At 42.9% G+C, this 16,681-nt stretch overlaps 1 protein-coding gene across 1 annotated transcript; it reads left to right on the top strand.

The window, feature by feature from the left end:
- Window positions 1-123: 123 nt before the first annotated feature.
- Window positions 124-15,300, top strand: MCMBP (minichromosome maintenance complex binding protein). Its single transcript, XM_084265240.1, has 16 exons — window positions 124-224; window positions 1,039-1,124; window positions 2,836-2,976; window positions 3,286-3,327; window positions 3,759-3,851; window positions 4,487-4,622; window positions 5,961-6,106; window positions 6,438-6,538; window positions 8,293-8,456; window positions 9,344-9,467; window positions 10,967-11,084; window positions 11,744-11,909; window positions 13,357-13,490; window positions 14,101-14,265; window positions 14,532-14,620; window positions 14,919-15,300. Exons 1-16 carry the CDS (start codon window positions 167-169, stop codon window positions 15,043-15,045), a joined length of 1,890 nt encoding a protein of 629 aa, XP_084121366.1. The 5' UTR covers window positions 124-166; the 3' UTR covers window positions 15,046-15,300.
- Window positions 15,301-16,681: the final 1,381 nt, after the last annotated feature.

Genomic DNA, 16,681 nt, shown 5'->3' with positions numbered 1-16,681 from the left:
GAGAAGGCGGGCTCGGCAGCGCCGCCATTGCCGCAGGAAGAGGAGGAGGAGGAGGGCGGAAGCAGGGAGCCCCCGCGCTGGGCTGGCGAGCGGGACTCGGCGGCTGCAGGGAGACGGCAGCCCTCTGCCTGCCTTCGTCCCCCCGAGGCGAGGCTCGCTCCCCGCCATGCCGTGCGTGGCCGACTGGCTCAACAACCCCTTCAGCATCGTGCAGGGCATCTTCGGTAAGCGCGGGCCGGGCGGGGCCGGGATCCTCTCAGCAGCCACCCGGCCGCCGCGAGGGCGCCCGCAGCCGTGCGGCGGCTGGACGGGGCTTTCCCCCTCGTGGGGAGACGGGGCGGCGGGAGAGCAGCGGGCCTGGCTGAGGCGGGCGGGCGGGAAGCGGGGACGGAGCAGCGCCCGGGTGAACTGGGGAATCGGCGAGGAGGACGGGTGGCCGCTCGCTTCCTCCTTCTCCGCCGGGAGCGGGCGGGAGCTGCCTTCCCGAGGCCTCCGAGGGGGGTGCGCGGCGGCTGCCGGAGGCTGGGGGTCCTGTCCTGGTGCCTCACGGCTGGGAGCGGAGGTCTGGATCCGCTTGGCAGGCGGATTGAGGGGAGGGAACACAAAACCCGACTTATTTCGGGTTTCAGGAACTGAAACCGTGCCGGCTACGCGGATTACCAGTCAGTGGTGATATTACCAGTGCGTTCGGCTGAAGCTGTTTCGGTGCTAAGCTTGATCTCAGCGAAAATCATGTGGAAACAAACGTTTTCGCAGTGGACGTAAAGCAGAAGGGGGTAGCTCACCTCTTTCTCTCTCTAGCTGGGTTTCAGAGAGAGAAAACAGAGCCTCTCTGACTTCCCTAGAGAGGCTCTGTTCATCTTAGGCTGCCTGAAAGGGTCTCAGATGGGAAGTCAGTGCAATCATAAGAGTCAAACAGTACTCTAAAATGCAGTCAGCTGCCCGAAATAGAGGTGAACGTTTAGATTCCTCACTGTGCTAGGGAATGCAGGCCTGTTATGTGATGCTTATACTCACATAAATGTGGTTTGTTCGTAGCCCAAAATGTTCCAAACTCCGATTGGGAAAAGAAAGTGACCGACTACTTCAAGGAGAAACTAAAAGAAAATAATGCCACTAACTGGGTAAGGTTGTTTAAATCTTTTCAGAGTTACACCTCACTCTTTTTGCCTCTTTTATTATTGCAGCGGCCTGTTTCTGAGAGGCTCTTCCTCTTTGTGACGAGCCCCGCTCCCAAATCTTAGGCCAAGGCTTTGTGATAGGTTACTTACAACTCAGTGGCTTTAATCCCTGTGTAAAACCCAGATGTAACATCCTGACTTGAAACCGGAGAAGCCAATCCACTTGACTTCGGTGTACTGTTTTTGCCCTGGGCCATAACAGCTGAACGCTGCCTGTTTGTAGTGTGATCCAGTAGATGGCAGGAGCTGACAAATACTGTCATGTATGAAAATGTTAGTGCCTGCCCTGTCTGCTGTGAGTCTGCACTGTTTGTATGCCACAACTTCCCAGACTGGTGTCCATAAACCCCTTCTCTCACCATCTTTTGTTGCCATGCTGCAGGCTTTGTGTGGGTTGAATACGTAGCTGGTTGGGCTTTTGGGTATTGGGAAAAATGCTTTCTGGTAAAACTGTGCCTTGCTGAGCTGGATCAGGCCTGGTTTTCTTGCATTTTAACAAGGAAGCTGTCCTTTAGGTTTAAAAATAAAGCCTGTACATTGCAGTTCAAAAGCTGGTATTTTTGTAAAGGCCCCTGGCAAAACAGAATGGTGAAACACTTCAAAGTGGATTAGAAACTTCTGTATCAAATCTGTTCTACTTATGGCTAGAAGAACTAGTGAAAATTACTTGGTTTCTTTTTTCCTTCTGCTAGTGAGAGTAGTCTGTAATTAAGATTTCAATGGCAGTTTAATTTGAAGTGTAGATGGCAACATTGTGTTTCACTTTGCAACATTAGAAGGAATCGAAAGCATCTTTTCTTGCTCGAGAGAAACATGATGGAATATGTGTTTGTTAAAATGCTGTTACCTATAGTGCCACTTCAGGTGGTTTTGCATTCTAATGTTGGATGTGTGGTGGGTTGGTTTTTTTTTTCAACAAAGAGTTTTATCTTCAAACTCAGAAAACTATTTTTGTTGCAGGTCTCATCATTTTAAGTTATACTACATGCCTCAGCACTGACTTTTTTTTTTCCTTCTGTTTTTCTGTTGTCATGTAAATATATATGAGACTCCCCCAATGTGGACTTGGAATTTAATATCCAGATTTTTCACAGCCTTTTTTAATAAGAAATTGTGTGTGCAGTTGCTGTGGTACCACTGGTACCTAATATGTGGTAAAAGTGCTGTTAAGTGGGAATAAAATAAGAAATAATACTGTGGATGCAATAATTCTGACTTCAAGAGGTAGTTGCAAATGTTCCTATAGAGTTTTCATATTATTTTAATGACTGAAATATATTTGTTTTGGAGTCCAGTGTTGGGGTTGAGAAATTAACAGGACTGGTGGCTTTGGAACTGTAAGAATTTGGGAACTATTAAGTGTCTGATAGTCTATTACATGTAACAGCTATTGCAGGAACCTCTGGTGTTGAGGTATACACACTGTTACTACTTGGATTAGTGCAGTAGATATACTAGGAAAATACTATGCTACCTGATGAGGCAGGGATTTTTCAGAGGCAATTGATTGTAACAACAACAACAGTACAGGGTTTGAGGTAAGTAAGGGAACAGTAGGGTATATTGGGTGGTCAGAGAACGAGCTTTTGTGCTGGTTTTGGCATTTCTTACCATTTATCTAACACTTGTTTAAAATAAGCTCTCTTTTTTATAGGTTCCATCACTGAATGATGTTCCTGTACATTACCTAAAGCCCAACAGCTTAGTGAAATTTCGCTGTATGGTCCAAGATATGTTTGATCCTGAGTTCTACATGGGAGTGTATGAAACAGTTGACCCAAACACAAATGCACGTGTAAGTGAAATACTGATCTGTTGTTTTACTGAATGTTTTACATTCTAGTCTGTGTGTTTCCTGTAGTTTCTGAACTAAACCTACAGACTCTGGGCAATGTCTTGTAGATCTCTGTTTATATGGCTCAAATGGCATCAGTAATACATCACTCTTTATACTTTTGTTGGTAAATAAAAATTGCTAATGTAATGAAAGCTTTGGTAGTGTGTCTTTGAAGGACTTTACACTGCAGAGATTGTGGTGTAAGTACTTCTTGTTTAGGATGCTCACAGAAGCAGAATGATCACATTGCATTTTCCTCCTTGGCAGGTTTTGCATTTTGGTAAATACAGAGATGTGGCAGAATGTGGGGTAAGTTATACAAGTTACACAATTTTTGAGATGAAATATCAGAAAGATGTGGTTTATAGGTGCAGTATAGCTTATTTGGTACTTGCCAGTGGATTCCTGGAGATCCTGCTGTTAAAGTGCAAAATTAATCTCAGGTTTAGAAAGCAGAGTTCTCAACTGTTCATGGGCATTCTAAGTTCATCACTTTCTGTTGTATTTAAAATTTGTTTTGCATTGGGGGGCAGGGGAGCTGCTGTGAAACAATGACATTTGGTAGCACAGTACTGTTAGAATCAAAGCATTATTGACACAGACTCTTTGGAGTTGTTTTGCATTTTTCTTATAACCTCTGGCTGAATAAGAGACTCTGTGGGATTAGTTTATTAAAAATAAACACAACAAAACCCCAAATTCTGCTCAGATTTTTAACAACATTTCTATTGCTATTCAAGCCTCAGCAGGAAATTGATTTGAACTCTTCGCAAACAGTCACCTTGGAGAGGCAGACTTTCTACTGTGTTCCAGTGCCTGGAGAATCAGCATGGGTGAAAGAAATATCCAAAACCAAAGGCAAACCTTGTGGGTGGGGATAAGGATGGTTTACTGGGACAGCAAAGGAGGGGGAAATAAGTTACAGGACTTTATAGCAAAGCAGTGATACACAGTGCAGTTTCTCACCCACTGACACAACTCAGACTGTACAGATCAGTCCCCAAACCACGTGTTCTGGAGCTGGGTGCTCCTTCCCCCATCAGCTCCCTCATTATGCTGAGCATGGTATCATGGTATGGAATAGCCCCTTGGGTTAGTTTGGGTCACCTGTCCTGGATGTGTCCTCTTCCAGCTTCCTGGGTGCCCCCTCTACCACCTTCTCAGGAGAAGAGCAGTGTGAGAAGTCCCTGACTGCTTGGCAACAATTTAAAAACATCCCTGTGTTATCAGCACTGCTCTCATCCTGACTCCCAGCTGCTAGAAAGCAAATTAACTCCATCCTAGCCAAGCCCAGGACAGCAGATTATTTATCTATCTAAAGCAATTACATCTAAATAAAACTTTAAATCATTAATTTAATGGCTGGCTCAACATGGGATAATAGCATTTTGTTAAAAAAGAAGACTAAACTCAAAATAACTTCACCTGAACTTTCTCAGCTGAGTCTGTAGTCGTCCTTAATCCTCAGTTTCACGCATATATTAGTGCAAGTCAAGCTCGAGTTAGTCCTTCCACATCCTACACGCCGAGTCGCCACAAGAGGAGCTATGAGGAAGATGAGGATATGGACCTTCATCCATCTAAACAGAAAGAGCAACATATGGGTAATTGTTATTGATGAATAGCTACTGTGATATTTCTCCAGAACTGCAGAAATTTACTTTTCACTAATCAGAGTTTGTCAGTTGTTTGACTCAGTAGCCTTTGTGACTAATTTGGTGGCTTTGGTAAGTCATTAGTGGTTTTAATTGAAGCAGTGGGGCAAAGCCTGTGGTGTTGCATGCACACAGTGTGACTTGTTGGAGTTACTCTCTAGGGTCAACTCCTAAAATTTCTTTTTTGTACAGCAGCACTTGGGTGTTGTCTTCCATCTGTAACAGCACACAAAAATTTCTAGCAGTGGGCTGAAATTTAGGAGTTCTTGTTTTATTTCCCACTCTGTTGCAGATTTTGTGGTAATCTGGGTAGAATCACATCATCTTAACTCTTGCTCTCTATTATTGTGTAAATTGAAGCTGAACTGCATGTCAGTTAGGTGCTACTTTGCTACAAACAGTAGTCGACATCTTCCAGCTTATCTTTTTCCTAATATAATTTCTAATCCATCTTCATAAAGGGACCAGATTAGTACCAGACAATTGTAGCAACCTGCAAAAAGCAATTAAACCTTTTAAGAAGATGGCATTTGGAATGCTAGTAGTGTTTTCTGATGGCAGGCAGTTCTTGCTTATCTTGTAACCCTGTCTGTGAGGTGTTTGTTTTGATGCTTTGCTGTGGAGGTGCCTCTGGCATGGTGGTTTTCTTGGAGATTCTGGCAAAATTTCTTTTAAACAAGAGAAAATGGTTTATTCTAAATCATCAGTCTTGTCAAGAAAAGAAATAATTGTAGAAGCTGGTGGTTTCTCATAGGTGTTACGTGTCTGTCAGGATTGTATTCTTACCAGTTGTGTTCTTACCAGTTTGCGGATGTTTGTTAGTGTTTTGTCTTCATATTCAGTGAACAATTGTAGAACAGATGCTTATATATTTAAAAATCTCTGTAGATTATCTGCAATAATAATGTGAAGAGTTGTTGATGCACACTCTTACCTTTAAGAGCTATCTAGTTTTTATCTGAGGTGCAGAAGAACATTATCTGTGCAGCCCTATTGATGTTAGAAAAAAATTATTCACACAGTTTAAGCATTACATTTTGAAAATCAGATTGTTGGCCATGCATATAGATCTTTACCAACACTCATGCTTATCTTGAAGATGTGAAATACACATTTGTGAGACATTTCTATTCTGAGCAAGACTACCCTCTTTCAAGTATTTTGCTCACTAAATTGTTTTTTTTTTCTCAGACATCTTGTTAAATTAGATTAATTCTGTGTTGTTCATTGAAGAAAGTTCACTGCTACATTTCTGTTTGAAGAGCCTGTGAATCCTTTCTTTTTCAGGCAGTGATATCCATGGATGTGTGGAGCCAAAGAGATTAGAAACAGAAGCTTCTGCAGGTCACCATCTCATTTCTCCCAACTGCTCCCCTCCACTTGATTTAAATTTTCCATTGCCAGGAGAGAAGGGACCGGCGTGTCTTGTCAAGGTAACAAAAGCTGAGATGATAAGCATGGCTCTGGCCTCAGGGAGGCAGACAGCATCCAAGGCTTGTGTTAGTTTCTGGGTACAGAAATTCTCTCTTAAGGCCAGAATTCTGTGTGTGAATTGCTGAACTCTTTCAACAGCAGTGATTACAGCTTGTGCATTCTCACTGTGCTTAGGGAAATGAAACAATCCCTTTACAGATGCTCAGGGCTGTAGCTGATTCTGACTCCTGGTATTTTGCATTCAGAGATATTTCCTTTTGTCTGTGTTTGTGTACAGTCCTGCATCTGGCCCAGCTGTCTCTGCATTTTGCTGTTTTCTCTTTGTGGCAGGTGTATGAGAGCTGGGATAGCTTCAAAGTCAATGATGTTTTGGAGGTATATGGTATATTGTCTGTGGATCCAGTGCTGAGCATAGTGAACAATGAAGAGAGGTAAGGCTCCCCAGTGCATGATCCTGACATGGAAATCTTTATTTAAATGAGCAAAATAATTTGGTTATCCCCTTAGTACAGGCAGGGAAATGTGACAGTACATAACAGTTATGCTAGGAAGTGAATTTTGTTGCTTAAAGGTTTGATGTTAGATCCACAATCCTGCACCCTGGAGTCTGTTGTACTCTGATATGTCCTTCTCCTTGGATACAGAATGCATCTCTTTTTTAGGTGGTTGTACAGAAAGTGCTCCTGTAGCTAAATGTTCTGTGCTCTTTCATGCCTATTAAACTTCAAGTGAATGAATGAATAACAAGCAGAGCTTTCAAATAAGCTTTGAAAGTATAAAATGACCTTTCGAAATGATTTGTAAGTCTCTGAAAGTTGTTCTTGTGAACTGTTCTGTAGAATATTTAAAAAAAAAAGATTGTGGGTCTTCATGGAGAGTGAAAGTGACCAAAATGAGTACAAACCAGGTTGATTTTTTTCATTAATTAAGGTGTATCATCATGTTATACTGCTGATAGAAACTTCCCATTTCACCTGCTGTCCTGCAGTTACTTCCTTGATGACACACAAGCTAATCAAGAAGGATGCAAGAGGCAATTTTTTAAAAATAAAACTCTTGACCCCTCTGACTTGGGTACTCCTGATGTCCTGAGCTGTTTTGTTTCTCCCTGATAAGTACAATATGAAGAGGGCAGCGTGGATCGATTCCACTGCCAGCTTCTTCAGAGTCAGCTCAGCCTGGTCAGCTGCTCTGGTTATCATCTGTCCTGACAGCTGGTCCCAGCCTGACAGCTCAGCTGGGCTGTCAGAGGTGGTTGGGGTTCTTCCTGCGTGTCACTCTGTGGCAGAGAGACAAGTGGTGGCATTTAGCAGCGTTTTGAGTGCAAACCAGATGAGTTTCTGTTAATGGAAAGAGTCGATAGCTGGTGGGCTGCTGAAGGGGGCTTGAAGTTAGGAAGCCTTTCAGCTTTTAAAACTGGTACAAGTTGATTAAATCCACAGTAAGGTTCACTATTGTCTGGTACAGTCACTTTAGGGATTTTAGTGTCTGTGTAACAAATGAAAACCACCTGGAAGGAATTCTCTAAGGCATCATCAGGGAGAGCAAAGCTTGTGTATCTGAACTCTTTAATTAAGAGCTAATACTTTCAAGTTTGAACTGAGGTATGTTAGGATTTATTTCTTCTTTTTTTTTCTGTTTGGCTTGTTGTTTTGGTTGGTTTGGTTTTTTTTTCACTCAACCAATGATAGGGCTGTGATGTGACTGTCTAAAAGATCTTGTCAGGCTCCAGAACCCAGTGGAATAGGAAAATCCCAAATGTGCACACACAACTCTAATAAATCATTACCCTATTTCATAAAAGTTACTGTTAAGAGTTCATTCAGTATCTGCTGGACAGAGCAGTGTGTAATATTTCATTGTATTTAAAGCTACATCTTATTAATGGTGGAGCAAGTAATAAACGTGGGTTTGCTCAGGGTGTTTTGGTTTCAGGGAACTTGGGGAGAGGGTTTTTGGGGTGGGTTTTTTTGGTCAAGCATGCTTTGACATTTCTATATCTTTCTAAAATTGTGATTTATGGTGTTTCTGAAAATCATAAGAACAGTAGTTTGAATATGGGAGGGGATGTTGTTTGTTCCGATGTGCTCCGTTCCTGGCCTGGTTCCAGCTGCTCTTAGTCAGCTGGAGAGAAACTTGTGTGGAATGTTTCTAAGTCCAGTTGTGCTGTGCTCTTTCCTCTCAGCTCAGCCCTTGATCCTATGGACTGTATGGATACAGCAGAAGAACAGAGAGTACACAGTCCTCCAGCCTCATTAGTCCCCAGAATCCATGTGATTTTGGCACAGAAATTACAACACATTAACCCATTACTGCCTGCCTGCCTTAATGAAGAAGAGAGTAAGACCTGTGAGTATCCAAACTTGACCTCCCTTTGTGTGCATGACAGTGTGTGGTTTCCTACTACACATGAACAAACACTCTGCTGGGGGATAAATGCATCAATGGCAGGGTTTGAATTTAAAACTTTTTAAATGGAGGAGACATGACACACTACAGAACTGGACAAGGTGCAGGTGTTTGTGTTCAGGATGCTTATGTGTTTATTTTTTCTGAAATAAATCTGATTTCTATGAAACTTGGTTTTGCATCCTACATGCCTGAGGATTTTACCAAGTTGTTCTCCCACAGGATTTTGTTTGTTTTCAAATGGAGCAGTGAATTGCTGGAAAATTAGATTTCCAATTTAGTATAACAGTGAAAATAAGTTCACCATCAACATAAAGAACCATAATACTGTGAAGAAAATGAGGCAGTTGTGGTTTTAAGCAACTGTGCTATTCTGTGTGGCTTATATAACTGTTATTTTTTGTCACTGTGTTATTGCACACAAACCTCTAATTGATACTTATCACTTTCTCTGTGCACACCATGTACTGGTTGTCCTGTGTTGTGCTATGTGCAAGGGTTTGGAGGTTTTTCTGCCCTTAGTATAGTATGGATAGGTTATCCATTTTATAAATTTGGGTGCAAACTGTAAAGCCTTCTGCAAAGTCATTACACAACATCTAATTTTAAAAACCAGAAAGCACTTCCAAGGAAATGTTGAGTGGTTCAGGTTATCCAAAGCCAGTAATTGCTTAGTTGAAAAACCAGGAAACATTTGCTTATTTTTCCTAGACTGCTTTGGAGTAACCATTTTTCTGCATCAAGCTAACATGAAGTAAGATTTATACAGAGGGAAGAGAGTGAGGAACAGCACGTTTCCTGACACTTGTCTTCTGTTCTTTTATCAGTTGTTTCGAATTTCATGTCTGAGCTGTCACCAGTGAGAGCAGAATTGCTTGGGTTCCTCACCCATGCCCTCTTGGGAGACAGTTTGGCTGCTGAATACCTAATATTGCATCTCATCTCTACAGTGTAAGTACTTAGATGTTTGCTGAGAATTCTTCTTTTATAAGAAACCTTCTGTTAGGGGGTTCCTCACCACTCTGCAAAAAAAAATGTTGGAAATAGCTTAAAGTACTAAGTACTCCTTGCAGGAGTACTCTGTCCAGCCAGACTTGTCCTGTTGTAATGGACACAGCAAACAGATTTCATTGTCTGAAATGTCAGGTTTGTTAGAAGGCAGGTTTTGTGGCAGCATGTTCTCTCAATGCTCCTTTGAGAGCTGGACAAAATCTCCAAGATGCATTTTTAAACAGAAGCATGAAGCAGCTTTTTCTCTCTGGCTTCTTTTATTGAACAGGGTGTGCATCTGACTTCTCAAAAGCAGCACTTACTGATTGCAATAATTATTGTCAAGGTGTTAGAATGTACCTTTCAGTATCCTTTGAGAATTTGTTGAATTAAAAGTAAACATTTTATAGTTCAATTCAAATGATCTCTGTTTAGCATGTGATAGAAACTTCTCACCTGAGTGGATGCTCTCAGCAGAACATGCTGATACACGAGTGCTGTGATCTGTCTTTGTTGGTGATTAAAGTGATTTGCTTTAAGATTTGCTTAATGTTCTCTATGTTGGTTTAAACTGTCACTGGATGAAGGACCAGCATTCTTTGACTCCTTGAAATTTCAGGTGTGAACCTTACGACCATATGTTCTGAACAGCTAGTATAGTTGTCAGGCTCATGTTTAGTTTCCAGCTTGCTTCAAAATGAAAATCCCAATTTCTTTAAAAAAAAAAGACTACTCTTTTTTTTTTTTTTGGTAAATACACCATATCTCATAGTTTTCAAACTCCAGGAGACAGGTGGTATGAGCATAGATCCAGCCATAATGCCATGGCAGCGTAATTATGAGCTGACAAGATTTACAGTGGGTTTATGTTTACAGTCTGCCCTGAACCCTTGTCCCCATGTATGAGTATGCATTTGTTTTCTTATTCTGCACACACTTCATTCTTTCTAGCTGGACTGTGAATGCTTTAACACTTAGACTAGATGTGTTTTCTCTCTTAGCTGATATCACAAAAAGTTGAAATTTGCCCAGAATGGGGAGAAGATAAACAGTGAGAAGAGGGAGAGGAAAGCTGAGGGCAGGTAAAGGAAATGAACAAACATGATAAGCAGGGACATTGAGATTGGGCAATGAGAGAGGAAAAGGATGAAGCAGCATATTCACTGGGTAACAGCAGAGCTCAAGGAGAACAGAACATCTAGAAGGCACAGTTACAGGATCTGAAGCTATAAATGTACTGTTTATGTGCACTGCAGCAAAAACTGCCACCACAGTAATTCTCCAGCCTCACTTAGCTCCTCGGACACTGGAGAAGGAAGAAAAAGTGGCTATTGTTTATGTATGTATTATGCTGAGACCCTCCTAGCTCTCAGAGATCCTGCTCAGTGTTCAGACTGCATGGTGCTTGTGTTTGCTGTGTTAACCAGCTGCTTGCCTAACCCCTGTTACTTTTGGTTTAGCTATGCAAGACGAGATGTGCTTCCTCTGGGAAAATTCACAGTCAACTTGAGCGGGTGTCCAAGAAACTGCATCTTCACAGAGCACCTGTACCGCATCATCCAGCAGCTTGTTCCAGCAGTAAGAACAGCAGCATTAGAGTGCTTTAGTGTTTCTCATGGTGGGCTAAATGTTCCAACCACATCAACACTCTAGTTAAAGGCAGGCATCTTAAAGGAGAGCTCCTGCTGTCCATGTCAAGGGCAGATAAAAATGGAGTTGTGGCTTGCCTGTCAGCTGAAGTCTCTGTTTACCTCATCATTGAGGACAAATGTGGAATGAGATCAGATCCTCGTGATCCATCTAAACTGACAGACAGATGCTGCATGCTTTATTTTGTCTTTCTGGGTTGATATGTTTGGACATTTAGGTCATTTTAATTATCATGTCATTACTGTTTGTCTCCCAAGTTTGTGGATACTGATCTGCAGGAAAGCCATCATTCAGTCTGCATTCACAATGATTGTATATTGCTGCAATTAAATCTTTGCTATTGTTGTGCTCATCCTACATGTGAAATATAGGTGATACCAGTTCTTAATAGCATTATTTGCCTTTGGGATTAGTATTTTTAAGTATTTAGCATTTGGGATGAAGTCTGTTCTATATTGTGGTGATAAGTTTTGTTTTACTTGCCGAGGAGGCTCATAAGTTACAGCTCTTGTTGCTATAGGAAGCAGTGCTTACTAGGGAAGCTGGAGGAGAGGAAATGTGCTGATTAGTTTCCTTTCTCTCTGCAGTCCTATCGCCTGCAAATGACCATTGAAAACATGAACCAGTCACGATTTATCCCACACAAAGACTACGCAGCCAATCGCTTGGTCAGTGGAGTACTGCAGCTTGCTAGCAACACTTCCCTGGTAGTAGATGAGACTCAGCTGGAGCAAGGACAGCTTGACACAACAGGTAGACCTGGAAGCTTAAAACTTGATCTGTTTTAAGGTAGCAATGCTAATTGTGTCCCAGTGATAGCTTTCTATTGCAAAACTGTTTGCAGTTTCCACATCCTAGTTCATCGCCTGAGCTAGCTTCCTGCTTGTCTGCTGCCTTCTCAGGCAACTTACAGCTTGACTTGGGGCTTTTCCTCTTGCTTTTCATTTTAGAAGTTCCTGGTATTTTGCTCAGAAATGCTTGTATTGAGTCAAAATCTCTGTCCCAGCCCACGAATGAGTGATAAATGAAACCAGATTGTTCCGTGTTCAGTGTAGTTTTGTTTCTGCGGTAGAGAATTGTGGGCAGCATCTTTGCCACCTGGAGATAAAGGCCACTGGTGTTTGAGTGAGTCCCTAGAACAAAACACCTCGGCTACATTAGAGCAGCCCTTCAGTTTGCTGTGACAGTGAATGAAGGTGAGGGAAAGCCTGTGCCACTGCCTTATGCTTTATACTCTGACTTCTATGTGAGAGCCTGAAAGCCCAGCGAAAAACTGGGGGTAGAAACTGTTGCTGTTGCTGTGTGGAAGAGAATGGGGGCGCTGGCTGTAGGCTGACGCAGTGCTGTGTCCTGTGCTTTCTGTAGAGCTTCAGACAGTGTAATTCTAAGGTATGTAACCAAGGAGAGCTGTGGTACCTATGAAAAGCTCAGTAACTGGAGAACAGTGGTGACTGCAAGGAAAGAGGAATAAGAAATTGCTGGAAGTGACTTTAGTTTAAAATCAAAATGCTGTTCTGACAAACATCCCAGAGACTGATGCTGTCCCTTCAAGCACTTGAGCATAGTGAGGTTCAGAGTTCAAGTTGATTCTGTTTAGAAACACAATTTACTCTTTTATCACTGCAATTAAAAGTTGTTCATTGAAATATTAAGGACATTTGTCCTTAATGCCTAAAAACCTTCAACATTAAATGAAAAGTAGTATTTTAAGTATTAAAAGTTCCAGGTGATGAAGACTTGTAATTTTATTTCACTTCTGTTGGTGTGATGCTGTTCTCTACTGGATTTAGAGTTAAAAAGTGATCTCTTGTGATTTCTTGTTACCAGTGTTGGGAACAGTGAGACTCCTTAAACTGTTCAATTACACTTTTGGGCAGATAATTGATAGCATTTGGTTCTCTTTGGAGGAGAGTTGGGGTCTTTTCTTTGTAAATAGTTATCTCGCTTTGTAGGACTAATGAAAACACTAGCTGCTTTAAACACACATCCAAGGCCAGGCAAAATTTAGGCTTGCAGTCCTTCAAGGATTTTTAATTTTGGTCTGAAGAAATGTTTCTCCATATATGGAAGACACCACAGGCTGGAGAAGAAACAGGACACATTTTTCTACAAGCTGCTCATTAAAAACAGATGGGGAAAAAAAATCAGGTCTGACACTTGTTTGGGTCCAGTTGTCTGAGAATTGTTCTTGCTTTTCTAGGTGTACATAACGTGACAGCACTGGGTAATCTGATAACTTGGCAGAAGGTGGATTATGACTTCAATTACCACCAGATGGAATTCCCATGCAACATTAATGTCCTGATCACTTCCGAGGGCCGATCGCTCCTACCGGTATGACAAGGTCTTCCTGGATGGGGGGAGCCATTCCAGCTGGTAGCTACTTAGAGCAGGCTGTTCCAGAGAGAGATGGGGAAACTGGTATGACACCAGCACGGGTTGGTTACTGACTTCTCAGGGTCCTGTGCAAAGGCCAACTGAGGGATCAACCTTCCCTCCTCATGGCTGAGCAGCACAGCAATGGCAAGGCAGTGATTGAATTTACTAACGAGATACTAGTAATTGGCAGAGCCTGCAGCTACGCTGCTCCTCTCAAAGCCTTGTTCTGGTACAGGAGTTCCTGCAGTGATGGGCACCTGAATAAAGAGCAGTAGATCTGACATTGACCCTAGAATTAAGCCTGGGCTTAGGAATCTCTGATCTCTTGCGTTCTGGCTTTACAAACTGAGTGTTTTGCTCTCTTGCCTCTGAGTGCCACTGACTCCTGCTTGAATAAGGACACCGTGCTGGTTTTCAGAAAGGAAACTGCTCAATACTTCATTAATGAATTGTACCTTCATTCTGGGAAATTCAGTGACTTCTGTTTCTTTAGTGATTAAATTAGCCTTGGGAGAGAAAAAAAACCTGGATGTGGAAAGAGATGCTATGTGATTTTATTTTTCAGTCAGATTGCCAAGTCCACTTACAGCCACAGATAATCCCACCGAACATGGAAGAGTACATGAACAGCCTCCTGACAGCAGTGCTCCCTTCTGTGCTGAACAAATTCCGGATTTATCTAAGTTTATTGAGGCTGCTGGATTACAGTATATCTGAGGAAGTGACCAAGGTACAGAACACTTCACTAGTGTCTTCATGACTGTGTAGTCGGATAGAAAGCACCTCAGTGGGTCACTGTACTTTCTGTAACTCTCCCTGGCAGTGATTCTCCTTGGGTTTTCTGAAAACCAAACAAACATTTACACATCCTGAACAATAAGAAGTTGAAATGTTTCTCCTGTAATGTAAATGTTGTTAGGGTGTTTAGATCCTTAACAGCTTATATCCTCCTCAGGAGTTGTTTCTGCCACCTAATACGTGCTGTATTGTCTACAGGCAGTAGAAGAAGACTTCGTAGAAATGCGCAAGAACGACCCGGAGAGTGTAACAGCTGATGACCTGCACAGAACCCTGCTTGTAGCCAGGTGGGTGAGGCTCTTGTAGCTGAGAACTTCCTAGCAAGCTGGTGCCAAACAAAGTCAGTGCCCATGGTCTGCAGTTTGAGAGTAGCTGCCTGAGGCAGGCAGAGTGAAAGGTGGAATCTCCTCTTCCGTTGCTCCTGATGTCACAGGTTCTTAACTCCATGAACTCTTTCCTCCCCCCATCCTCCCCTTGCTTTCTAGTTTGCAGGATCCTGCCAGCAAGCTGGGTTTGTGTTGTGTTATCTTACCAGACGTGGGGCACAAACAAGCTCCTACTGACTTGTTGTTTCTGCTCACCCAGGTTCCTGTCCCTCAGCGCCGGGCAGACAACGCTGTCGCGAGAGAGGTGGCTGAGAGCCAAGCAACTGGAGGCGTTACGCAAAGCCCGACTGCAGCAGCAGAAATGTGTCAATGGGAATGAACTCTAATACTTTGTGGATGTCGCTCTGAAAACTTGTCTAATCCTAGATGGAACCCATACTAAGATTGGAATATTGTTTATACCAGTTTTTGTAGATAATTTATACCAAAAAGTTACGGATATTTACCCTTGCTGCCTGGACACCCTTAACTCTGTTCAGCCACTTAAACATATTTTATGAAATTTTTTGGAACCTGTTTTGTAATTGAAGATTGGTAACAATGAGCAAATTGTTTGATATTAAACTTTAATACTGATGTTGTGTAAACTTATTTCCTTGGATAATTTGGAAGTTTAACCCCAAGCCCTTCAGTGCAGGGGTAGGTGCTGTTCTGGAGTAACTCCTGCATGGCTGAATGCTGGGGAGCAGGAGCTTCCCTAACCAGCAGCTGACAGCAACATTGGCTTCAGGATTTGTTCCTGTGAGCCAAGGCACGTTCTGCTCAGTGTAGTTGCTGTTATGCTGCTGCTCTGTGGTGTAAGGGAGAGATTTCATCTTACCTGTGACAGGGCTGCAGCACGAAACAGACCTTTATTGTCCTCGGAGGGGAAGAACCTGACTAATTTCTCAGATCTCTCTAATGAGCTTTATTCTGTCACAAAAAAGCCTCAGCTAGCAAATGGGTGAGAGTTAGGAGGCTTGTACAAAACATATCTTACTACATTGCCAGTAAAGCAGTGTGTTTAAAGGGCTTGAATGATATCAGTTAAGCACCATTAAGAATGGTCTCTTACCACTCTTAGTCGTGCTGTGCTGTTTGAGCTGGTTTTCACAGGACATACTGTCCTGCCATGACTTGCAGAGCTGGAGTAACAGGTGGTTGTGAATAAGGGAATTGAACCAATACCATCTTGGAGTAAGATGGAAAGATGATGCAGTAGTAAGGAGGGCTGTCCTGGGGGAGCCAACTACAGGTTTTCCTTCAATTCAGTTCCCTGAAGCTGACAGAAGGTGCCTATCTTAATTTGCCCCATTTTGCCTTAGTGCTTTTGCCTCACTGAGCTGTGGGAGCAGGAACCCCTTTTTACTGTACTTTTTCCTGTTCTAAACATTATGTTTGACTTTGGCTGCAAAGCCATCTGAAACCATCCTTTTCATCCCTGCATGCTGAGATTAATTGGAGCATTAAAACTACACAAGAGTTATCTTAAATAGAGAACAGCCCTGAGGAGGATTGGGGAGTGAGGAGCTCATCAGTCAGTAATGCAGGCTTGCAGCCCAGAAAGCCCACTGAGTCCTGGGCTGCATCCAAACAGCACAGCCAGCAGCAGGTCAGGGAGGGGTTCTGCCCCTCTGCTTCCAGGAGACCCTTCTGGGGTGCTGCATCCAGATCTGGGGACCTCAGGACAAGACAGACACAGAGGCTCCAGCAGAGCCCATGAGGATGATCAGAGAGGTGGAGCTCCTCTGCTATGGAGATGGGCTGAGAGAGTTGGGGTTGTTCAGCCTGGAGAAGAGAAGGCTCCAGGGAGACCTTATTGCAGCCTGACAGTACCTGAAGGGGCTACAGGAAAGCTGGAGAGGGACTGGTGACAGGGTGTGGGGCAATGGATTTAAACTGGAAGAGGGGAGATTTAGATGAGACTTTAGGCAGAAATCCTTCCCTGTGAGGGTGGGGAGGCCCTGGCACAGGGTGCCCAGA

The sequence above is a fragment of the Gallinula chloropus genome, assembly GCF_964237585.1.
Source record: "Gallinula chloropus genome assembly, chromosome: 5".
Classification (NCBI taxonomy): Eukaryota; Metazoa; Chordata; class Aves; order Gruiformes; family Rallidae; genus Gallinula; species Gallinula chloropus.
Note: the sequence above shows the minus strand (reverse complement) of the source record. Positions and strands in the feature narration are given on the sequence as shown.

Excerpts from the sequence above, each read along its gene's own strand:
- MCMBP (XM_084265240.1), top strand. The coding sequence starts at position 167 with ATGCCGTGCGTGGCCGACTGGCTCAACAACCCCTTCAGCATCGTGCAG. Across the intron at positions 3,852-4,486 it reads TGCCTGGAGAATCAGCATGG|TTTCACGCATATATTAGTGC; the intron begins GTGAAAGAAATA and ends CTTAATCCTCAG. Across the intron at positions 11,085-11,743 it reads TCCAGCAGCTTGTTCCAGCA|TCCTATCGCCTGCAAATGAC; the intron begins GTAAGAACAGCA and ends TTCTCTCTGCAG.